Source organism: Kogia breviceps, chromosome 12 (genome assembly GCF_026419965.1).
Source record: "Kogia breviceps isolate mKogBre1 chromosome 12, mKogBre1 haplotype 1, whole genome shotgun sequence".
NCBI lineage: Eukaryota > Metazoa > Chordata > Mammalia > Artiodactyla > Physeteridae > Kogia > Kogia breviceps.
The window spans coordinates 44,786,567-44,808,648 of record NC_081321.1 but is presented as its reverse complement, the minus strand read 5'-3'; the positions used below and the strand labels follow the sequence as shown (position 1 = coordinate 44,808,648).

The 22,082-nt window shown below is 55.7% G+C and overlaps 3 protein-coding genes across 10 annotated transcripts; 2 read left to right on the top strand and 1 right to left on the bottom strand.

The window, feature by feature from the left end:
* Positions 1 to 173: 173 nt before the first annotated feature.
* On the top strand, positions 174 to 6,419 carry STAC3 (SH3 and cysteine rich domain 3). Of its 3 annotated transcripts, XM_059080156.2 has the most exons (12): positions 174 to 377; positions 1,126 to 1,186; positions 1,451 to 1,709; positions 1,953 to 2,050; positions 2,265 to 2,337; positions 3,201 to 3,298; positions 4,667 to 4,733; positions 4,916 to 4,965; positions 5,262 to 5,347; positions 5,530 to 5,581; positions 5,671 to 5,808; positions 5,984 to 6,419. In XM_059080156.2, the coding sequence occupies exons 2-12, from the start codon at positions 1,127 to 1,129 to the stop codon at positions 6,080 to 6,082; spliced, it is 1,080 nt and encodes a 359-aa protein (XP_058936139.1). In that variant the 5' UTR covers positions 174 to 377; position 1,126; the 3' UTR covers positions 6,083 to 6,419. The 3 variants fall into 3 exon arrangements, with proteins under 3 accessions (XP_058936139.1, XP_066865721.1, XP_066865720.1); XM_067009620.1 differs by lacking the exons at positions 1,953 to 2,050; positions 2,265 to 2,337; XM_067009619.1 differs by lacking the exons at positions 2,265 to 2,337; positions 3,201 to 3,298.
* Positions 6,420 to 9,107: 2,688 nt separating this feature from the next.
* Positions 9,108 to 15,124, top strand: NDUFA4L2 (NDUFA4 mitochondrial complex associated like 2). 3 transcript variants are annotated; one of them, XM_067009623.1, is made up of 6 exons: positions 9,108 to 9,243; positions 12,097 to 12,135; positions 12,789 to 12,941; positions 13,304 to 13,392; positions 14,197 to 14,257; positions 14,381 to 15,124. In XM_067009623.1, exons 3-6 carry the CDS (start codon positions 12,885 to 12,887, stop codon positions 14,435 to 14,437), a joined length of 264 nt encoding a protein of 87 aa, XP_066865724.1. In that variant the 5' UTR covers positions 9,108 to 9,243; positions 12,097 to 12,135; positions 12,789 to 12,884; the 3' UTR covers positions 14,438 to 15,124. The 3 variants fall into 3 exon arrangements, with proteins under 3 accessions (XP_066865724.1, XP_066865723.1, XP_066865722.1); XM_067009622.1 differs by lacking the exons at positions 9,108 to 9,243; positions 13,304 to 13,392 and having other exon boundaries at positions 12,104 to 12,135; positions 12,716 to 12,941; XM_067009621.1 differs by lacking the exons at positions 9,108 to 9,243; positions 12,097 to 12,135; positions 13,304 to 13,392 and having other exon boundaries at positions 12,575 to 12,941.
* Positions 15,125 to 15,293: 169 nt separating this feature from the next.
* On the bottom strand, positions 15,294 to 20,191 carry SHMT2 (serine hydroxymethyltransferase 2). 4 transcript variants are annotated; one of them, XM_059080155.2, is made up of 12 exons: positions 20,065 to 20,191; positions 18,912 to 19,109; positions 18,335 to 18,414; positions 17,954 to 18,154; positions 17,564 to 17,645; positions 17,355 to 17,477; positions 17,089 to 17,228; positions 16,618 to 16,783; positions 16,322 to 16,421; positions 16,082 to 16,237; positions 15,894 to 16,001; positions 15,294 to 15,787 (listed from the first exon to the last, which is right to left on the bottom strand). In XM_059080155.2, exons 1-12 carry the CDS (start codon positions 20,095 to 20,097, stop codon positions 15,660 to 15,662), a joined length of 1,515 nt encoding a protein of 504 aa, XP_058936138.1. In that variant the 5' UTR covers positions 20,098 to 20,191; the 3' UTR covers positions 15,294 to 15,659. The 4 variants fall into 4 exon arrangements, with proteins under 4 accessions (XP_058936138.1, XP_066865717.1, XP_066865716.1 ...); XM_067009616.1 differs by lacking the exon at positions 18,335 to 18,414 and having other exon boundaries at positions 20,065 to 20,183; XM_067009615.1 differs by lacking the exon at positions 17,089 to 17,228 and having other exon boundaries at positions 16,618 to 16,809; positions 20,065 to 20,178.
* Between the last annotated feature and the right edge of the window lie 1,891 nt (positions 20,192 to 22,082).

The window sequence follows — 22,082 nt, the reverse complement described above, 5'->3', positions numbered from 1 at the left end:
ACCCATATGAGTATGCGGCATGTCCCTTCCTGAATTTAGCCAGTTCTGACCACACCATAGATGAAAAACCAGGCAACAGCAGCTCTGGGGGGATGGGAGGAGTTAGGGTCCAGCCCTCCCCGTGTCCAATTTCTCTGTGTCAGCTGTTGTCGCTCAGCTGTCCACTTTCCTCCAGCCCTGTCATTTCAGCTCTGACACCAAGGCGAGAGGCTAGGAGGTCTACAAACACCGTCTGGGTAGCTGGTGTGAGTACAGAGAGTACTGGGGGGGCTTAGCCCCCAAGGAAGAAGACCAGCCCTCCCCCAGCACCACCGTCAAGATCCCAGGGGCTCCCTCTTTCCTCCATAGGCTGTGGACTGACTTAGGGAATTCCAAACGTAAGTTGCCTCTTCATCCTCTTTCCATTTCCAGGACTGCTCACCCAAGCTTCCCCAATCCATAGTCTATTCAGCTTCTTCATTTCTCTGCTTGTCTGTGAGTAGTTTGGGTTTTAGGAGTGAAATTATTATTATTCTACTCCAGGACAAGAGCTAGGATTAGAGGGTGGGGTGGGGGTGGGATCAGGAGAATGGAGTAGTAAGGGAAGGAAAGGCTCATATTACTCTGAAAACTTAAAATAGCTGAGGCGTGAGGCAGGCTGGGAACTAGGCACTGGGCCCCCAGGGCTCAAGAGAGAGGTAGAGAAGAACAAATGTCCCCAGCCCATCCCTCCACGCATGCTTATGGACACACACATTAAACCTCTTGAAAGGGGATCTGGGAAGGTGTGTGTCACATTTCTGTTGCCCACAGATTCCCAAGAGAAACTAAGTACCTGTAGGAAAATCCCTAAACCACACAACCTTGTGCACTGTTTTGGGGCTGTAAGCTCTGGGGTTGCCCTTCAGGGTAGAAGAATGGTTATTGGTTTGAGGAACTGGTTGGGAAGGTCTTTAGTCGGTTGGGCTTTTCTCTGGACTTGCATGGAATCTTTCTGCTCATAAGCCCTATGGAAGGATCTCCGTTTAACCAAATTTCTCCCAAAGCCTCCCCTTCAAGGACCACCCCACTGCAAGGGACAGGAATATGGGAGGGAAGAATGGCAGTCAGGGATTAGATTTCACAGTGGGGTCCAACCTCTTGCAGGATGACAGAAAAGGAGGTGCTGGAGTCCTCCTCCTTCCCAGCAGAGACTCGGCAAAGTGGGGTGAGTCTGGGCTTCTGACCCCTGGGTGGGGGGAGCCGGGAAAGCACTGCAGCCCTTGAAGAAAAGTAATTGAATCGATCTCACTTGTATATGACTCATTTATTGTTAAAATGCTAGCTAGCACCCGAATCCCCTGATACCCCCTAATCCTGGGGTGTGCCCCTTGCCCCAGGCTAGAAAAATGTATAGTTAGCTTCAGCCTTACCTACTCTGGAAAGCAAGACAGTTCTTTTAATATTGGGTCTCCTTCACTCCCTCCCTCAGCTACAGCGGCTGAAGCAATTGTTCAGGAAGGAGTCTACAGGGACAAAGGAGATGGAGCTTCCCCCAGAGCCCCAGGCCAATGGGGAGGCAGGAGCTGGGGGTGGGCCCATCTACTACATCTATGAGGAAGAGGAGGAAGAAGAGGAGGAGGAGCCACTCCCAGAACCTCCTAAGCTTGTTAATGATAAGCCCCACAAATTCAAAGATCATTTCTTCAAGAAGCTCAAGTTCTGTGATGTCTGTGCCCGGATGATTGTGCGTGAGTCATGAAGGGAAGTGGAGAGTGTGATGTCGAAGGCAGGGGGTGGGGGAAAGGGTTTAGGAAAGGAGTATGTGTATATCAGGCAGGCTGTGGTAAGATCTGGCTTTAAGAAAATACTATTACAGACTGAGAGTGTTGGGTCCGAGACAGAAAAAGGACCTAAGAGCTAGAGTAGCAGCAATGGTACAAAGGGGAAGGGAAATCAGGAACCTCACCCAGATGTTCTTCCCATCTCCCAAGTCAACAACAAATTTGGGCTTCGCTGTAAGAACTGCAAAACTAACATCCACGAACACTGTCAGTCCTATGTGGAGATGCAGAGATGCTTCGGCAAGATCGTGAGTAGGCTCTGGGGAGCAAGAAAGTAGAAGGGAGGGGACGTGTTGCCAGCTACCTCCTTGCCAGTCCCTCCTCAAATCATCCCACCAATTTCCCTGCATTTTTTTCCTCAACTCATCTCTTAACTCCAAGAAGGGGTGAATACTCATGGGAGAGATGGGTTCTGGGCCCTACCTTGTTATCTCTAATGCTTTCTCCCCTCCAATCCTACAGCCCCCTGGTTTCCATCGGGCCTATAGCTCCCCTCTCTACAGCAACCAGCAGTACGCTTGTGTCAAAGATCTCTGTAAGTGCCCCATACGGGACCTGAGGGAATGGGCAAGCCTAGAGATGGTTTCAGCACCATCTCCAGATTGGGAAGCCAAATTCTGAAACAGACTCTATTTCCCATGGTTTTTGCTCAGTCTAATATTTTAGCCATCTTGGATGCAGAATCAATATACCCCTGTCTTATAGCAGAGGGAGATAAGATTTAGCACAGTAAGAAAGAGACAGAACCAAGACTGAAACCTTCATCTGCCTGACTTCAAACTCTGCTCTTCGTATGCAAAACCATTTCTAAGCATGAAGCAGACTGTCCTCATCCTTGTTAGAGCGTAGTTCTAACAAGTTCAGACTCAGGGCCAGACAAGAGCTGTGGGCATCCTGGGCAGATTCATAATTTGGCAACCCTTAAAAGTATATTTGTTGACAATTTGCTCAACATTTATTTGGAGGAGAGGCTGAACTCTGTGAGGAGCATGGATGGAGAAAGAAGACCCCACTGGTGGTAGTACCCCAGCTTGCACATGCCACTCAGTGGAACAAAAGCCAGGAGTTAAAGGACCACTCTCCTTAAAAGGAAAATAGTGACTCGGAGTATTCCCCAGCTCTCAAGCAACTCGTTAGCAGAGTTGTCTTTCCAACATTACATAATGCTCTGCCTGGAAGGAGCGCTGGTAAATATTTTTCTCCATCACATTTCCAGTGATGTCTTTAGAGCTCTTTATAAATTGAAGACCCTAGGTATACCCAGCTGACACTTTCCTAATTCTGAACACACACGCACCTACTCAGTCCCATCTCTCCCTTACTTAGGAGGTCTCTCTTTCCTCCAAGCCTTTTTCTGCCTCCCCAGTAATGTCTCCTTTCTTCTCCCATTCCAACTAGCTGCTGCCAATCGCAATGACCCTGTGTTTGAAACCCTTCGCACTGGGGTGATCATGGCAAACAAGGAACGGAAGAAGGGACAGGCAGATAAAAAAAATGTGAGCACCCAGTTTTCCTACTGAGGCCTTCTAGAGACCCCATGGAGCAAGTCCTGTCTCCTCTCTGGAAAGCTGACAGAAGTAGGGATCCTCTTCCCCTAAAATTGCACATAACCCAACAGACAAATTTTTGCATGCAATTTTAAAAGGCCTCAGTTTAACAACTCCTGCCATAGCATGTGTTTACTCCAGGAACTCCCTTCTGAAATTGTCAGATAAACCACCATAACTAACTAAAGGCTAGGCCTCAGGGCCCTGGCATTGCCAGGCAACAGAGGAAAAGCTATGCTTTTGGATTTGGAGAGGAAAGCTTGTCATGCCAACTAATCAGAGAATTCCAGAGCCCCCCCCGCCAAGGGTTCATGAAAGTAATCTGGTCTGACCCATTTATCCTGTAGATGAGGAAACTGAGGCACAAAGCTTGTGGCCAAGAGCACCTTCATTTCCTTTTGTAATAGGTTACTAGATTGGTAATACAATAGACGTATTCAGTTCAGCAAGGAATTTGTTAGCATATCCTTATATCTTTCTGGACCACAAGGATGGACTAATGTGGATAATGGTTACAGTTAGATGGATTCCTAAAATTAGTTGAATGACAGCACCCAAAGGATTCTGGTCCTTTAGGGAGTTTCCAACTAGAGGGAGATTTCTGATGCTTTATGACATGATTTAGTCCTTAGTCCTCACCTATGGACATTTTTCTCACTGATACAAATGAAGATATAAATGATATATCCCATTAAGTTTGTGGGAAACCTAGGAGGGAAAACTCATACACTGAATAATATATTCAAAAATCTTACAGACTAGAAGACAGACCAAGAACTAATCATTCGAAATTGTGTAAGGAAAAATACCTAACTGTTCTTGAATCAAAAAAAGAAAACCAACTGCACAAAAACAGAACTAGAGAACTGGCCTCAAAGTAGTTGATATGGAAGTTGGGTGCAAATTAGGGATTTCTTGGAGTGAGCTATGACTTATAAGGCACTATCAGTGTGATCTGACTGCTTCCAGAAAGGCTAGCCCACTCAGGTTCTATTCTCTTAAGGGAATTCTAAAAATTGTGCTGCCCATTTTTCTCTTACACACTATAGTATTTTTAAGGGCAGACATTATAGTAAAGGACATGGATTTTGCAAGGTAGTGAGCTTCCTGTCAAGTACGTTCAAGCACAATGTGGTGGTCACCTGCCATGTTGTTTCAGAGGAAGTCCCTGCATTAGGCAGGTGGTTGACTAGATACTTCTTTCAAGGCTCCTTCCAACACTGAGATCCTATTCTCTAGTTCTCTGGCCTAACTTGAGAGCCAGGGCAAGCATGGGTTTCCAAGACAGCATCTTCCTAACTCTAGTGCCCTCTCCAGTCTCTAGCAGCCATGATGGAAGAGGAGCCAGAGTCTGCCAGATCACAGGAAGGCAAACCCCAGGATGGTGAGTAACACCCACCTCCATCCATAGAGATGGAGGAAGGGTCAGGGCTCAGCTGTGGCACAGGAGATGGAGGGCCAAAGAGCATGCCAGGTTTGGAGGTAAGAGGCCCTGGAACAGAAAGGTAAGGGATTGAGGCTATATTCCAGAAGACAGAGACAATTTGTCGGTGTTTCCCATTCCAGGAAACCCTGAAGGGGATAAGAAAGCTGAAAAGAAGACACCTGATGACAAAGTGAGAATATTTTCTCCCTATGGGGACCCCAGTCCTCTCCCCAACCCAGGTCTGACACCACTCAACACCACTCATGGCCTCAGCAGAAACTCACACTTATTCCATGGGTTCCAATCATTAACCTGTCTTCTCCACCACCTCACACATACACACAGCCAACATATTCCTCTTAGTTCAGGGACATGAAAGAGAGGTGGAATGTAGTGTATCTAGAAAATACCCCTGCCTTGGCCTCCTGCCCCTGCACCTCCTGGGACAGAGGTGCCCTGAGACTCATCACCCCCTTTCACCCCCAGCACAAGCAGCCTGGCTTCCAGCAGTCTCATTACTTTGTGGCTCTCTATCGATTCAAAGCCCTGGAGAAGGACGATCTGGATTTCCCGTGAGACGCCTTAGGATTGGGGTGGTGGCGTATTGGGAGTGGAGAGGGGAGAGCCCAGCTCCCTATGGGAAAGGAAAAGGGGACTCAGGCATGGAGCCTATTTGGGGCTGGACCTGGGCACAGCCAAGGGACTGAATGTGTAAGGCCCCTAAATCTCAGAGGCCCCTTCCTTCCTCTCCCAGGCCTGGAGAGAAGATCACAGTTATTGATGACTCCAATGAGGAGTGGTGGCGGGTAAGAGAAATGTCTGAGGCTCGGGTGGGACATGGGTTGAGTTTAGAACCAGAGATTGTGAGATTAATTACCTCTACCATCTCCTTTAGGGGAAAATAGGGGAGAAGGTCGGGTTTTTCCCTCCAAATTTCATCATTCGGGTCCGGTCTGGAGAGCATGTGCACCGCGTAACGAGATCCTTCGTGGGGAACCGCGAGATAGGGCAGATCACTCTCAAGAAGGACCAGGTAGCGCAGCCCCAACTCAACCCCAGGCCCAGAGGCTTCTCTGCAAACTACACTCCTTTCAGATCTTAACCCATTAATGGGACTAGATTGGGCCTCCATAACTCTGGACTCCCCTGCTCAGCTCTTCTACTGTTTTCTCTTGACTCCTCTCCTCCCTCGTCCCTTAATCCTTTAGATTGTGGTGCAGAAAGGAGATGAAGCCGGTGGCTACGTCAAGGTCTACACCGGCCGCAAGGTGGGGCTGTTTCCCACCGACTTCCTGGAGGAGATTTAGGCGTGAAGACGCCTGCTGGCGGGAGATAACCAAACCCCATTCTGGGCAGGCCCAGTGGAGGTTGGGGAGAAGAGGGGCGAAAGCAACTATACTGTTGGTTGGGGAGATGGGAAGACCCGCCGGAACGTGACGGTGCTTCCGGGAAGGGACTGGTTCCCGTCCCCCTCCCCCGCCGAGGGCGTCGGATACTTGGTGCCCGGAGCAGCCCCAGTCGCAACCCCTCAGGTCCAGCCTTTGGGATCTGGAAAAAGAGCGCGTCTCCACTAGGGAGACGGGAGGGGGGATTGAGGCGAACCATCGAATGTTGCGAATTAAAGTTTTGACAAAAGTTAGAAAAGTATGTTTCACTGGGGGCCGAGGGGAGAGGGAGGAGAGAGGGCCTAGGAAGGGGTGGCGAATCTTCCTCAGCTCTCCCCTCACTACCATCGGGTAACCCGAGACCCACCTGGGCCGAGGCTGGTGCGAGGTGGGGAGACAGATGCGTCCACCCGGCAAGGCCTCTGTCGTCAATGAAGAAAGGGAAGCTGGACTGGGGTCACGGCCCCCGCGCCCCTGCTGCTGGGTGCAGGATCGGGTAGCAGGGTAGGTCCCACTAACTCTTAGTGATTTCGCCGTGGGCAGCCCCTTGTATTTCCGAACCTGGCTCAGTTCCGAGCTAGGCCGCCAGGGGGCGATGCAAGATCTCGGTTGAAGTGCGAGGGACGGGGGTGGGGGGCTGGGGGGAGAGGAGAGAACCGGAGACACCAAGCCCGAGACCCTGGTCCTGGAAGGGGGTGGGGTGCGTGCCGTCTCCATGGCAACACTTCCTCAAGTCCTCCGGGAACTGAGCGAGCTAGACCGGGGGTGCCTAACCCCTCCCGCGCGGCCCCCGCCCCAGCCCTTTGCGACAGGTACCAAGTGAGAGGGCGCGGGGCAGACAGCTATGCAGCTCAAGCGGAGACCCCCGCGGCAGTGCGCCGTATGTAAATGATATCATTTACATATGCAAATATGCAAATGTGCCAGCCCAGGTCGCGGTGGCAGGTGGCGGGGAGCGGGAAGGTGTAGAAAAGGGAGCTGAAGGAGACGAGGAGTTTAGGGACCTGGGAGCGGACCAGTGAGCGGCAGCCTGGGGTGGCCGCTGGAATGGGGCTGGCTGAGGGTCTTGAGCTAGATGGAGGGTGGGGGAGGGTCAGCCTGGCCAGTCAAGAGATCCTCTTCTCTTCTGCCGGTTGTCAGCCAGGCCTGAGGTTGGCACCGCCTAGCAAGGTTGGCAGCGGGAGCCCGGGCACCATCTGCTGCTGGAGGGGGGAGGGCAGAGTCTCAGCTGGGCTGGGGAAGAGGAGGGCCCGGGACGGGAGCGCCCCCCTTCCTTCCAGAAGGCTGAGGTGTGTTGGGGGTAGGGAAGCACACGAGAAGACTCGCCTCAGAACCTGGTTCGGTTTCCTGTTCCCTTTGCCCTTGACTGTCCCGGATGCCTCGGGGCGGCGGTGGGGTCATAAAGGGAAGCTCAGGCAGCCCCCTCGAATCACGCTTGGGTTGGAATAGCAGATCGCAGGCCCCCCTCCACCACCGCACACAAATCAAACCTTTGCCCCCATCCCTCCTCAGGATCCACCTACCACCAAAGCGGGGGGCAGGGACGGATGGGGCTTGGGTCGCAACTCTTCATCAAGCGATCAAAGGAACTCAAAACCAGAGCCCCCCAAGATCCTCAAGAGCGCCACACACACACATAATGCTGAAGCAAAAGCAATTTACTGGCTCATTGGGCGGCAGTGCTGGTGTAGGGGTACCGAGAAGCAGAGAGAACTGCTGTTCTCTCCCCCTACACTCGGGGGGCACCCTCCTCCCCCTTCTCCCGGAGCCGGCAGCTGTCCCTAATTAGAGCGGCGGTTTAATTGGATTTATCAGCAGTTAATAGGAAATTAAGCAAAGGGCCCGAGAGAGGGAGGGCGGGAGGAGCGGGAAGGCTGACTGTGCCGAGTTCGAAGGCAGGGTGCTGGGGTGTCAGGGGTGGGGACACAAGGCCCAGTTATAGCAATTGAGCCCGTTGGTCACACCCTCCCCCCAGTACTTGCCCCGTCTGCGGACCCTGGCCCGCGGGCAGAGAGCAGGTCTCAGGAGAGGGAGGCAGGAGGGACAGCGACCCTGTGTGAGCCCCCAACGCCCCCCACCCCTGCCAGCAGCCGCCTGGGTGATGGATGATGGTGCCTCACACTGCAAAGGTCATAAGTCTGGGCCAAGGAGCTGACTGAATTGAAAACAGACTGAAGGAGGGGCCGGGTTACTAGGGTCCAGAACACAACCCACGTCCTACCCCTCCCCAGTGCCCACCCGGCTCTTAGCAAAGAAAGTGCCCCTTGAAGTCTGAAGATTGAGCAGCACCAGGGATGAGCCTGCCTCCTGGCTGTGTTGGGGATGTGCTGGGAGTCTCCCTATGCAGTTGCTAATATCCCTCTATGGCTTTCCCACCTCTCCCCCAGCTACCCGGGTTGAAGCTGGCAGGGTCGGCTGTGGCCAGAGAGGCCTAAGGTCTATAGCACTGGCCCTGGGAGCCAAGAAAGGAAGTTTGTAGGCGGTCAAGCAGGGGCGCAGGGTCCACAGCCCCAGGCATGTCCTATCATCAGAACCTCATTATATGGCTAGACTAACAAGGCCTGTTTCAGGGATCCCAGTGACCTCTCTGCCACACTTCGCCACCGCAGGGCACAAGCAGCAGCTCTGGCATGTGTGGGTGTGAAACTCTGAGTGTGTGGGGGGAGGGGGGAAGGGGGTTGCTCTGTGCCCCTGCTGATTATGGGTGTCTGTGTCCCTGCTCATTATGGGTGTCTGTGTCCCTGCTCTGTAGTGTGTGTGTGTGTGTGTCTATGCCCTGAATGTGTGAGGTGTGTCTATCAGAGTCCCAGGTGTTGTGTGTGTGTATATGTGTGGACCCCTGGTATGTGTGCCCCTGGTGTGTGCCAGTGCCGCTGAGTATGTGTCTTGTCCCCGATCTGCCCCACCCCCAACCTCTTAAGATTTTTGGCTGTCTTAGCCCCTGGGTGTCAGATGTACATATAGGCTTTGACGGGTCTACGTGTCTGTGCATTCTTCACTCCTGCGTGTGCCCCGCGTGTGGGCATTTACGTGCGCTTCTGCCTGCAGGACCGTGTATGTGTGAGAACCAGGAAAAGCTTCTGGTGAGTGTGTGTTGTTCGGGCGTCTCTGCCTGCAGGTGTGTGTGCCTCAGTGACAGTGCGTGGGCGTGTGCCTGGGTGTGAGCTGCGCGGCGGCGTATATTCGAATGACAGTGTGACGCACGCACGCACGCTCGTGTATGCGTGTGTGTGTGCGGGCGCGCGCGTGTGCGCTCGCCAGGGTGAGTCTCCCGCCCCCGCCCCTTCATCTCCCCATTTCTATTCCTCTCTCCTCTCAGGGCGGGCTTGGCTCCGCCGTCCGCATCATCTCCATCCATTATTGAAGAAAGAGCCGCGTCCGCTCCAATCACATCAACATCCCCCGCCCCCCTCAGTTCCGCTCGCCCCGCGGCCCCTCTGTGTGCTGGGGAGTGGGGGGAGCCGCAGCGTGGCGGGTGCGCCGGGTAGTAGCGGACTCATGACCTTATGCCCAGAGCTGGGCCAGGCACCGGAACGCCTGGGTCCCGGGCGGAGAGCGCTTTGCATAAACAGATGGCGCAGGCGTCTTTGTCTCGCTGGTTCGCTCGCTGCGCGGCTCCCGGCTCCGCGGCTGTCTGGCTGATGCAATCATGATCATCTCAGAGCCTCGGGACCCGGCGTCCTTAATAGCGGCAGAGGGGGTCAGGGGCCCCGGGGCTCCCGAGCAGATGCTGAGCACTGTGTCTTCCAACCCTGGCGCCCCCTCCACGCCTCACTGCTGCAGAGGGAAGAAGGAGCCCACGCCCGGGCGTGTGGAGGTGACCGGGAAGGGGACCCTGGGCAGTGCCCCGAGGTGTCCCCAGGCTGTCCCGTTGGACTGCTGCAGACCCCCAGGGGCAGCAAGGCAGAGAATAGGAATAGAACCGGGGAATGGGACGGGGGAGAAAGACAGTGAGGCATTTGTAAAGAGAGGCACAGCGAAGTAGAGCAATGTAGAGGGAAGGAGAGACGAACGGAGGGAGACACAGAGAAACAGATGCAGGGGTACACAGCCAGGTAAAGAGAGCTGCAGAGGGAGAGACAGAATGAGAAGGAACAGAGAGACAAGTGATAGGATCTGAAGCGGACTCAGAAAAAAATGGGCAGCCAGAGATTGGGGCAGGTAGGGTCAGAGGGTAGAGAGAAGACTCGGGGCCGGGAGCGGAGCCCCGGGCATCTGGGGCAGCCCAGCCTGGCGAGAGAAATTGGCCTGAACCTGGGGTGCCCGCAGCTGGCGAAGTGGGAGCTTCCGCGTCCCCTCTCCTTCCCTTCACTCGGCCCCACCTCACAACAGAAGAGTGGAAGTTGAGGGACCCACTGCCTTGGCGGTGGGAGTGGCAGGAACGGCTGACCGGCCAGCCGGACCGACACTCCTGGCACTAATTTACCTGCTCAGAAGCCGCGGGGCGCAGGGCCAGCGCGGCCCGATAGGGGGCGCCTGAAGCATCTCCCCCTAAGAGCTTGAGAGCAGCTCCGCCTCCAGGGGGCGCCCACACCCACGGCCCCGCTGCCAACTTGTTCCGCGGAGTCCAGCTGCTTTTGACGTTCGGCTCCACCAGAGCGCGGATTAGTGTCTGTTCGGTTTAGGGTTCTGAGTCAGATCCCAGCGGGAACCCAGCCCGCCCCTGGCCACGCCTAATCCGCAGCTAATGACCTCTGTCGTCTCGGTCAGCGTGGCCTGAGTCCTTCTGGTGGGAAAATGCGAGGAGGTGGGAAGAAATGGGATGTGGAACCCAAGGAGTTCTGTGTCTCAGCTTGGCCCCAGAGACCACGATCCAGAGATGGGCGAGGCCTTAGAAATAGGGCCACTGACAAGGGGTCAGAGACAAGTACCAGAAGCAGGTGAAGGGTCAAGGAGCCCCGGAGAGGCAAGAGCGAAAGCAGTAATGTAATAAGGAACTCCGGCGGAGGCCCAAGGCAGGAGGATCAATGGCGGCTCCAAGGAAAGAAGAGGGTCAGAGGGTCCGTAATGCGCTAGGCCCGGGTCACGGGAACTCACAAGAAAGGGCACCGAAAGGAGGGCGAGGGCCCAAGAAGCAAAGGGGCGCGGTATAGGGGCCAGACATCCCTATCGGCATCCTGTCGCCCCAGCTGTGCCACCAGAGCCAGATGTGCAGCCCAGCTGTGCGGCCTTCAAGCTCATGCTCCAGGAGTGATTTTTAGTCCCAGAGACTGGAGGGCTAAGGGGCACAGGTGACAGTACACCCCAGCCCCTGACCCAGCCTTGTAGGTGCGGGTGCTCAGGGAGGGCTGGGCTCTGCGCTGCTCCAGGCTCTGACATCCCGTCAGTCGCCCTCCTCCGTCCCCCACACACGTAAGCACTGAGTCTCTGTCTCTTTGTTCTCGCCGTGTCTCTGACACTTTATCTCATTATCCGCCGGAGGGAGGCGGAGAGCTCGAGACCCCGCAGCTTAATTACAGCCGCGCTTGTCAGCGCAGGAGGCTGGGGAGGTATCAGCTCGGGGCGAAAGCAAGAGGGCCCCCAGAAAGGGACTTCTCCCTCTCAGTGCTCTGAGGGGCACAGCGGTGGGTGCACAGCTCGCCCCTGCCTGGGCACCACGAGGCTCTGGAGGGGAGGAGTGAGAGAGCTCTGTAGGATGGGCTGCCAGGGCAGCAGTGGGGAAGGCAGGGAGGATGGAGGTTAGCGTGGAGTGGGGAGAGGTGGTTAGGGCTCAGCTCCTGGGTCCCTAGAACCCCAGTTACCCGAAGACGGTGGCAGTGAGCTTTCCCACCCTGACAACATAGCATACATGCGAGTTCATACACCCCAGCTGGTCGCGTAAAGGGAGGCAATTGCTCTACGACGCTTCTGTCTCTGTGTCTTTTTCTCTTTTCTCCTTCAGCACCTTTTCTGTCTTACCTCGACTGTTTACTCCATTCTCTTTGTCTCCATCACAGCCAGAGACAGAATGTGACCTCCTTGGATGGCTACCCCAGGTAGGCAGGGGAAGGAAGTCTCTCAAACCCCCAAACTTAGCCAACTGACTTATTCTATTCTGAGCCAGGTGTAAGATAATGCCCGGTTTCCCTGGCCTCCAAACACTGTTCCAGGCTAACCACAACACAACTTGGAGAAACCAACTTGAAGAAACCACCCAGGACTAGAGCGGCTGGGGCAGCTTTAGTGCTGTTGGTCTATCTGTCCTCATCCTCTTCCCACTATACTGTGGAGGGAGACAGAATCAGGGCCCCCAAGACCTGCCAGCTCCTGGGTGGCTCTAGGGGTGTCAGGGAAGCATTACAGATGCCCTCATTCTTTCCTGGACCCTCCTGGTCCCACCTGTGAACACTCCCACCAGCACTTTGCTGGAGGTCTGTCTGCCTGTCCCATGGTGAGTCCATCCTCCCACTTCTGGATCCCCCTCAATCAGTCTCTGAGTCAGAGTCTGAAAGGCCTCTCCCTTGGACCAGCCTAAAGCCCAAAGCATGATGATGTCCCGTGGGCCAGGGTCTGACCCCTTGAAGTGGAGAGTGGATGAGCAGAAATGCCCCTGTTGCCCAACAATTCTCTTCCCAGCCGAGCCGGGAACTGCCGTAGGGAGAGAGATTGGGGGCGGGGAGAGTCTGATGAAGCGGCCGGGCTGGGCCAGGCTGGGCTGGGCTGAGCCCTCCCCAGAGAGGGGCGGGACCCCAGGAGGAGCAAGGGAGCAGGGACGCTGGAGAGGACCAGACACTGGAGAGGCGACATGGCAGGAACCAGCCTCGGAGCCCGCTTCTGCCGGCAGATCAAGAGACATCCCGGGGTGAGTTTGGTCCCAGGAACCATGATTCTACCTTCTAACTCTCTCGCCGCCCTGGCAACCCCCAAATCTCCCAGTACCCTGCCTCTTGCCTAGTTCCTCCAAAGCTCCTAATATTTCTTCAGGGTGCCCTCAATCCATCCCTGCAATATGCCCTCCTTGTCCCTTGAATCCACCTCAGACAGACTCGCAATACTTTGAGGGAGACTACGGCAAAAATGTGGTGTGGGAGGCTGCCGGTCCTCCCTCGCGGAAGGGAGGGAGCGCCAGACCCGGGGTCGGGGAGCGGGCGGGCCGAGCAGAAAAGCTTGTAAACGGCGATTGGGAGGGGGCTGCCCCTGAAAGTTCCCTCTGTCTTCCCGCAGCTCATCCCGATGATCGGCTTCATTGGCCTGGGCATGGGCAGCGCTACGCTCTACTTGCTGCGACTCGCCCTGCGCAGCCCCGACGTCTGGTAAAGGCCGGGCTTGGGACGCAGGAAGGGGTCCTGGGTGGGGCAAGATGAGACAGGGACGCACAGGCCTCCCAGGAATGGTGGGAATGAGGGGTCCTCGCGGGAATCCCCAGGCAGGTGGCATCTCGGGGCTGGAGCCCGCTCCTGACCTGCGAGGCCCCCAGCCTTCGCTTGGGCCCACCAGACAGCTCACTCCTCAGTGGCTGGCGACTCGGCCCGCTTTGGGCTGCGGAACTAGCACCGCTCCCAGCCGCGTTGCCATGGTGACGCCGCTCTGCTGGCCGCCGGCGGCCTTCTGGTACCTCTGTCTCGCCGCCCAAGCTCTGGGGCTGTGGCCGGGTGAGCTGCTGGGGGCGCCTTTGGGGCCGGGGCGGCGCGGGGACCGCAAGTCCCGCCAGAGGCGGCGGGAGTGTAGGGTCCTCCAGCACGCAGGAGCACCCACGGCGTTGTCTGAATTCGAGGCACATCACTACAACCCCAGTGCCTCGGGATTTCTGCCTGATTCCCACAGCTCTGCTCTATGGGGCTAACCTGGGGTGACAAGGAGCAGGCGGGAGTCCCTGGGCCGGGTTGTCACGTCTTTCACCTGGCCCCAGGCTGACAATGCTGACAGCCTTCTTGTCTCACTTGTCAGCACCTGCTAACGTGCCTCCTCCCCTCTCAGTCTCTGGGAAATGCCCCCCACCTCCGCAGAAGAGGGGGCGTGCTGGGGCGGAGGCACAGACCCTATAGGTGCCCTGAGGCTCCAGAGTCCTAGCTCCCAGAGAGGAAACCCTAACCACCACCCCCCATCCCTCTCCACAGCTGGGACCGAAAGAACAACCCGGAGCCCTGGAACCGCCTGAGCCCCAATGACCAGTACAAGGTAACTCCCAGTGGCTTCAGGGTTGCGCCTCCACCCGCTCATCTCTTGATCCCAGCTGGCGCCTCCCACCCCAGCAAAGGGAGGCCTGGGGCACTCGGTGCAATCCCCCTTTCTCTCCTGTAGTTCCTTGCAGTTTCCACTGACTATAAGAAACTGAAGAAAGACCGGCCAGACTTCTAAGCCTGGCTGCAGAGCACGTCGATGTAAACCACAACCAGCCAGCCTACTCATTTCTTCCGCTCTCCCCCGTCCACCCCAGGGCACCACTCTAGCCGCCCTATCCAGCTCCTGCTTACACAGGCCAGTTCCCACAAGGAGGGGAGGTAGCTCCACCCCCACCCTCTTCCCTTGCTCCCAGCAGCGGAAGCACCTCTGACCCTCAGCTTCAGTCCCACGAGGGGGGAGAGGGAGTTAGGAGGGCAGGCAGTAGCCTGGGCAACCCCAAAGGCCAATGCCAGCCCCCCTGTCACGCGGGCCTCACAGGGCGTGGTGCACACTACGTGTGGAGCGTGGCCTACGTGAGAGCCAAGACCAAGCAGAGGCCTGAGTGCCAAGTGACGTGGCGGGCCCCACTTTAGCCCAGGCTCTGGGCACCAGCCCAGGGGCAGTGCTACTTTGGCTCAACTGGGCTCGACCAGACTCATCACTGACAGCCCAGCCAGCTTGGGATGAGGCACCTACACCCAAGGAGGTGAAGCTTGCTCCTCCCAGTGCCCAAGCCCCCTGCTTCCCGTGCCAATGGGCACCCCCTCCCGCTTCACACCTGGGCCTCCCCCTGCCTTCCCCACCCCTCCCTGCTCCCCTCCATCCCCTGGGATCAAACAGAAGCAGCCGTGGGCAAAATACAATTTCATTTAACAAATTGAATTTGCTGCGCCTGCTAATCACGTCTGGTGTCGGCTCTGATCAGAGGGAGAGGAGACTGCAGCCCCAGGGGTACTTGTGGTAGTGGTGGGAGGGAAGGGAGGGACATGCTGAGGGAGACAAATCACCACCTGGCCCAGGGGACCCCCTCCCACAGTAACAGAAGCTCAGGGCAGGTCAGCATTTTATTAGATAAAAATGAAAGAAGGGTATCTACCCACTCCTTCCTCTGGCTCACAAGAGGAACTCCCCCCCCTCCCCAAGAGAGGGCAGGGAGTCTATAACACTGAGATAATGAGGGAGGTTAGGGCAGAAAGCTCCAAGCCTCTTCCTTCTAAGTCTCGTTACAAGAAGAAACCTCCTCAGCTACAAATCCTGGGAAGGGGAACTACACCCGCCTTTTCCCCTAAGTGGGCGGCCTTCCCCTCCTCCAGCAAAAAATTGGAAGATAGGCAGTTACCCCCACCCCTAACTTGTCCAGGTAGGGAGGGGGAAGAGGAATAAACGTCAGTCTGTGCGCTTCATTTCTTAGGTGCCTTCAGTGCTCATCAAAACCAGGCATGGGGAAGGCCTTGGCAAACTGCTCCACCCGTTGCCTGAGGTCAGCCAGTTGATGACTTGTTTCTGGGTCTTTGAGCAGGAAGGATTTGAAATCCTGGAGTTTGGCTAGAGATGGGGGAGGGAAAAAAAAGTGGTCAGAACTCTCAGTTGAAGGAGGAGGGAGACAGTGAATGTAAACTGGGTGGGGGCAGGGGAGGTCTTGCCCACTCACTGGTCTTGCTCTTCACCTCCAAGCCGATGTTGACACCTTCATCTATAAAGCCCACAACTTTCCGGAAGTCATCCTCACGGAACTGTCGAGAAGTCAAGGCTGGGGCCCCTGGGAGAGAGGCAGGAGAGGATGAGCATGGCCCAAGCCCACCTGGCAGCCACCCTTCCCTCCTGGAACCCAGGTCTCACCCAGCCGCAGGCCCCCAGGTGTGATGGCACTTCGATCTCCAGGACAGGTGTTCTTGTTGGCCGTGATGGATACGAGTTCCAACACCCGTTCAGCTCGAGCTCCATCCAGGCCCTTGGGCCGCAGGTCTACCAGCACTAGGTGGTTGTCAGTGCCACCTGAGGGGGGACAGTAAGCAGGAAGTACTGAGTCCTGGGCCTCTGCCTGAGGGTACAGAGGCTTTCACCTACCCCCTGGCTCACCAGACACCAGCGAGTAGCCTCGCGCTAGCAGGGCATCAGCCATGGCCCGAGCGTTCTTCAGAATCTGCAGGGAGTACTCCCGGAACATGGGGGTGCAGGCCTGGAGATGAGACAGCAGCACTGCCACCTTAAGCCCTGCCCCTTCTGCCCCTCCACCCTCAGCACAGTGTGACCCCATCCCAACCCCCTCCCATCCTGGCATCTCCCTTCCATCAGCTCCAACTTCAGTTGGCAAGGTGCAGGGTCTGAACCTGTAGGCCATGCCCCACCCACCCCACAAGAGTAGGCTCCCCAACCTGCTTTAGGGCTACAGCCACCGCAGCAATGGCATGGTTGTGGGGGCCCCCCTGCAGGGACGGGAACACAGCAAAGTTGATTCGGTCCTCAAACGTGTAAGGGATCTCCCGGCCCGTCTTGGGGTCCACAGCCCGCACCCCCTTCCGGAAGAAGATGAGTCCGGACCTGTGCAGGAGGTAGGCGATCAGAAGCTAAGCCGAAAAGAAAGGGCAAGGGGGTGGGGAGAACAGAGGAAGTGGCTGGCTCAGCCCCGCAGGCTCTAGAGTCCAGCACAGCTGTGCTCTGTGTGCTAGACTCCAGGGGCTGAGGGGAGCAGCCCTCACCTCCACCCCCAAACCCCCTGCCGGGGAACTGCCTCCACGGGCAAGAGAAGGAGAACTATCATAGACAGGGCTTCTGGTGGGAAAGAATTCCTCAGATCCAGCCCAACAACGCCCCGGGAGTGAAGGCAGTGAGAGGCAAGGCCTGACCTGGCCCCTCGAAGGGTCTTGTGAGCGGTGGTGGTGACAACATCCGCATGCTTGAAAGGTGAGGGGATCACCTTGGCAGCCACCAGGCCACTGATGTGGGCCATGTCCGCCAGCAGGTGTGCCTTGACCTCATCACACACCTGGGCAGGTACAGAGACAGGCCTCAGCCTGGGGAGGACCCAGACAGGCCTGCGCAAGGCTGCCCCTCCTCCAAAATCTCCCCACCAGCCCTTAGGGAGGGGCGGGTACTCCAGCCCTCCACTCACCTCTCTCATGCGGGCATAGTCGATGAGGCGGGCATAGGCACTGGTACCAGCTATGATGAGTCGAGGTCGGAAGAGCCGAGCAGTGAGTGCCAGCTGGTCATAGTCAATGAGGCCAGTTTTGGGCTGGACAGACAGACAAACAGCTAAAGCCCTAAGAAGAAAGCAGGGCAGGTCCTCACAACTCCCTCCCCACACCCTAGAGCACTCACATTCAGCTTATAGGGCATAGACTCGAAGAAGATGGATGTAGCTGAGATCCGCTTGACATCAGACATGTAGCCGTGGGTGAGACTGGGAGGGGAGAAGAGGAAGTAGGCAGGTTCAGAGTGGAATAACTCTCAGACTTAGCCACTCCCTCCCTGTCCCACTCCAAAGGCCGGGGTCTCTGGAACACTGCTCCTAGCAGGCACCACCCTCATGGCTCTGGGCACCGCTTTCTGGGGTCTTATCTTCCTCATTCACTGGAACTTGCAGGACTGGGAGAGCCCTGTTTCATCCACGTGGAACACAGTAGGTGTTCAACAAATTCCTCTTCTCCCAAATTCCTCTTCGTAGCCCATACTGACTACGAGCCCATCACCCACCCCATCTATACTCACTGGCCCCCATCGGGCAGGTCCAGCCCCATGATTCGGTCATGAGGTTGCAGAAGGGCTGTGTAGGCAGCCAGGTTGGCTGGGGACCCCGAGTAGGGCTGGACATTGACTCCCCACTGAGCAGGATCCAGGTCAAAGGCTTCCAAGGCCCGGCGCTGACACAGCAGCTCGATTTCATCCACTACCTCTGCTCCTCCATAGTACCTGCGATGGGAGGGGAGTAGATCAGGGCACAGAGAAAGGGTTCCACCATCCCCCTGGACAAGCAGCAAAGGACTGGGAAGGCCACTTCTCTATACACACTGGGAGGGTACAGGCAGGTGTCCCCCACTGGGATCACCATCCCTGAGGCTGTCCTCCAGCCTTCTGGTGCCTAGCCCTCACCTCTTGCCAGGATAACCCTCCGAGTACTTGTTGTTCAGACAGGACCCCAGGGCCTCCAGCGCAGCTCGGCTGCAGAAGTTCTGGGGTGGGGGAGGGGGCAATGTCAGAAGGTATTGAGCCCCCTTCCCTGGATCCCACAGCCCCATCATGCCAGAGCCCCAGGCTGCAGGGAGGAGCCGGGTTCTACAGAAAGCTCTGTTCATTTAGGATTCTGTGCCAGGCCTGGGGCAGGGCCAGAGCAGCATCCTCAGAAACCCAGCTGCTGTGATAGGTGTCTCCAGCAAGGCCACCTGTCCAGTTGAACCTGTGCTTCCAAGCTTCTCTTTCCTCTTGGGATGGAAGAGGGACCAGACTAAACTATAGGAGCCCCGGGAGGCTCTGGAAGCTTTCTAATGCCCCATCCCACAAGCCAGACTGGCCCTGCCTTTGCTTCAGAGGTCAGTAAGAAGAGAGGAAGATCAGGTCCAGCAGGAAGGCCCTGAGTCGGAAAGGGAGAGCTGGAGAAATAGCAGGAAGATGACCTGTTACTTGCAGCACCCACGGTGGCCTAAGCCCTGACCCCTCTCCCAGGCCCCACCTCTGAAGCAATGAGCTCCAGGCCACGACACTGCCTGTCCTTCTCTCTCCGTAGCAGCTCCCACATCTCAGGGTCACTGTCCAATAGACTCTCCTGGCCTGACCAGCCCTTGGTTGCTTCTCCAGTCTGGGTCTGGGCTGCCTCACTGTGCTGGCACTGTATGGCCATCCTGACCAGCCGACCACATCGCCACAGAGGCTGGGGGAGGAAAAGAAAGGGTCAAAGAAAAAGTGCCCAGACAAAAACAGTCAACAACCCTCAGCCATGCTTATCAGGCCCTCAGGCTCCATATCCAGCAGCCAGTTGTCTCGTACGTCTGTTCCAGTTCTCACCACTCCCACCTCCACCTTCAAAAGCCAGTTCTAGAGCCAAGGTTGAGATCAACGTCCAGGGGGTGGTTCTGATTCGGTCCATTCACCTCACCTCAGACTGCCCTTGAACCACTCTGCAAAGCCTCGAGCAAAGTCTGTCCTCTAGAAGCCTATGTCTCTGGAACTCAGGGGCAGTCCCCACTAACAGAAACACATGGTCTTCCTGCAGAACCTTCACAAAGTGATACCCCAGTCAGGGTGGGAGGCAACCAAACTGGCAAGAGTTAGGGCAGCGAGCTGTACAGGTAGTTTCCAGAGCAACGGAGGTGGCAGGGCAGACCTTCAGCAGCCCCTGGGGAAGAGGTGTGTGTATGGGGTTGGGGGTGGACTACTGGCAGGGAAGCCAAAACCCACATCTTGTCTTTTGTGCTCCCCACTCTTTCCACCTCCTTCCAGCCCACAGAGCCGCGGGACCCCTGATACAAGCAAGGGTGACCAGCTGCATCATTGGCATGGCTCAGAGCTCGCAGGAAAGACTTAGCTCGCCAGTCCAGGCCAGGAACCCAGCTCACTGGCCAGCACAGGGTCCACAGTTCTCTTCCCTAATGCCACGTCAAATGGGCGGTCACAAGGCCTTGGGGCATCTGGTTACCGGAATGGAGAGGGGCCCCAATCACCCCGCGTGCACCGGGGGTCTCAGAGACATTCTCTCTCCCCTCCCGGAGGACCCAGACCACGTGCGTTTAAAAGCCAAGAGAACCCCAAGTTTGTGAATAGTTAACTAGGATAGATGGGGAGCTTACTTCCTACTAGTCACCCAGCCTCCGGAGCCCCATTCTTACCCGAGTCGTCCAGAGCGAAGAGAAGGGCAACATCGCAACCGGAGGTGAAGGTCGCAGGAGGTCCAGGCACCAACTCCGGCCGGAGAAAACTAAAGGTTGGAAGAAAACTGATGGGAGAGCGCATGCGCGAAAAGAGCTGCCGGGAAGCCACAGAACTAGGGCGGGGTCTACGCATGCGTAAGGTGGACGCTTTATGGTCTTTGGGGAATTGTAGTTTTTTTTCCCTCTTCTTCACTTTCGTTTCCCGTCTGTAGCCCCAGGGTCAGAAGCTTTTGCCTGAAAGAAAAGAGATCCAGTGCCGCCCCAACTCCTCGTTGTCCTGAAGCTCTTCAAGGTTTTCTTTCTTTTCTTTTTTTTTTTTCCTGTTGTCCAGACAGCAACAATTTATTGGGTGTCTACTGAGTGAACCTAGCATTATTAGGCTCTCTGGGAAATACAGACTCCTGTACAAGCTGAAGAGCCCTGTTGCACTGGAAAGCACCCTGGTTTGGAAGAGTGAGAGACCCAAGTTCAAGTTCCAGCTCTGGGACTAACTAACAAATTAGCCTATTTGAGCCGCATTTTCCTCACGTATAAATCAATAATAAAATAACATGTGGGAATTAAATGAGGCTGTATGTAAACATGGTCTCGGATGGATCATCCCCCCCTCATCCTCACAAACCTGCCTCCTCCGTGGCCATCTCCTCTTTCCCTGGGACGTCCGGGAGCTGACTGAGGTGCTCCCTCCTTTCCTTGCACTTGCTGAATTTTGTTACCAATTCATTCTTGCTGCTCCAGCAATCACGGAGCTCTCTTTGTATCCTAGGGCTATAGATCCTTGGAGCTGGAAGGGATCTTCCTTGTAGCCTGACTTCATCTGGACTCATCCTTTAGGGGAGGGACCCATCGATCCCTCCAGGAGTAGATTCCCAAACGTGGACATCAGAATTGGCTGGGAAATGTGATATAAATATATGAGTGGGGAGCCTTTCCTCAGAGGTTCTAATTCAATGGATCTTAAAGAGTGGGCATTTGCCCACTCACGCTGAAACACCTCTCCTTAGTGATTCTAATAAGCAGTGAATTTGAGAACCACTGCCTTACAACATTACAATTCATTCATTCAGCAGACACATTGAGCCCCTTCACCATGCTAGGCATGCCATAGCCGTGGAAATATCAGAATAGATCACTGACTGCCGGTCCATCAAGAGGTAAACAACAAATGCAATTACAGGCAGAGGCACCTTACTCTGCTCCCAGATGTCCAGATGTCCTAAGAGCAAGGGGAGGAAGCGGAGGGGATGACGATGGAGGAGATAGGTTTGTGAGTCAAAGAGGGGGAAGACAATCCATCACAAAGCCTATTCACTTGCAAAGTCTCATTTAATCTCCAGAACTATTTTATTATTGCTTTACAAGTGAGGAAACTGAGGCCCAGATGGGTTAACTTGCTAATTCCAGTCACTCCCACTTGGTTCTCATATCAGGCCTCAGAAGTCCCCCCTTAGTTAGCTCTAACCTCCTTCTCTCCCACTCTAGCCTCAGGTGCTTTCAGCTTTTTCCAGTAATAAGCTTGGTGCTGGGTGTCTGCTGGGTTCCTCTCCTTCTTATAATCTCTGACCCAGAACCACTTCCCACCTTCCTCTTCCTTTCAATTGATCCTGTTATCCATCCATCCATCACCTATTTATTTTCCCCATACTGACTTTTCACTCCCAGGTGTGTCTGGGTGAGACTCACCTCCAACTCAAGTTTCTTGCTGGAGCCAGTGGGCAATCCTCTGGAGAACACTGCTCTCTTCCAGTTTTACCTTGACCCAGGAGTCAAGGCGAAGGAAGGCTGAAGACGAGGTGTCATTCAGTGCCTCAGCTAGACTGTACCTCCTCCCTCGCCCCCGTCAGGGGTCCCGAGGGGAGGCGGTTGGGGGGGGTGCTGAGCTTGAGAACTGCTAATGAAGCCGCAGCCAATTAACGCCCGGGCCAGGGCTGGGGGCGGATAAAATTAGCAGCTGTGTCGACAGGAGTTAGCTGGAG

What these genes read in the sequence shown, in the direction of transcription:
- SHMT2 (XM_059080155.2), bottom strand. Translation starts at nt 20,097, where the DNA reads ATGTTGCCCTTCTCTTCGCTCTGGACGACTCGG. An exon ending in GAGGGTTATCCTGGCAAGAG is followed by an intron (nt 18,155 to 18,334) that starts GTGAGGGCTAGG and finishes CTCCCATCGCAG; the next exon opens with GTACTATGGAGGAGCAGAGG. An exon ending in AAGACCCTTCGAGGGGCCAG is followed by an intron (nt 16,784 to 17,088) that starts GTCAGGCCTTGC and finishes CCTCCTGCACAG; the next exon opens with GTCCGGACTCATCTTCTTCC.
- STAC3 (XM_059080156.2), top strand. Translation starts at nt 1,127, where the DNA reads ATGACAGAAAAGGAGGTGCTGGAGTCCTCCTCCTTCCCAGCAGAGACT. An exon ending in CTGTGCCCGGATGATTGTGC is followed by an intron (nt 1,710 to 1,952) that starts GTGAGTCATGAA and finishes CCATCTCCCAAG; the next exon opens with TCAACAACAAATTTGGGCTT. An exon ending in TCACTCTCAAGAAGGACCAG is followed by an intron (nt 5,809 to 5,983) that starts GTAGCGCAGCCC and finishes TTAATCCTTTAG; the next exon opens with ATTGTGGTGCAGAAAGGAGA.
- NDUFA4L2 (XM_067009621.1), top strand. Translation starts at nt 12,625, where the DNA reads ATGATGATGTCCCGTGGGCCAGGGTCTGACCCCTTGAAGTGGAGAGTG. An exon ending in AGATCAAGAGACATCCCGGG is followed by an intron (nt 12,942 to 14,196) that starts GTGAGTTTGGTC and finishes CCCTCTCCACAG; the next exon opens with CTGGGACCGAAAGAACAACC. An exon ending in GCCCCAATGACCAGTACAAG is followed by an intron (nt 14,258 to 14,380) that starts GTAACTCCCAGT and finishes TCTCTCCTGTAG; the next exon opens with TTCCTTGCAGTTTCCACTGA.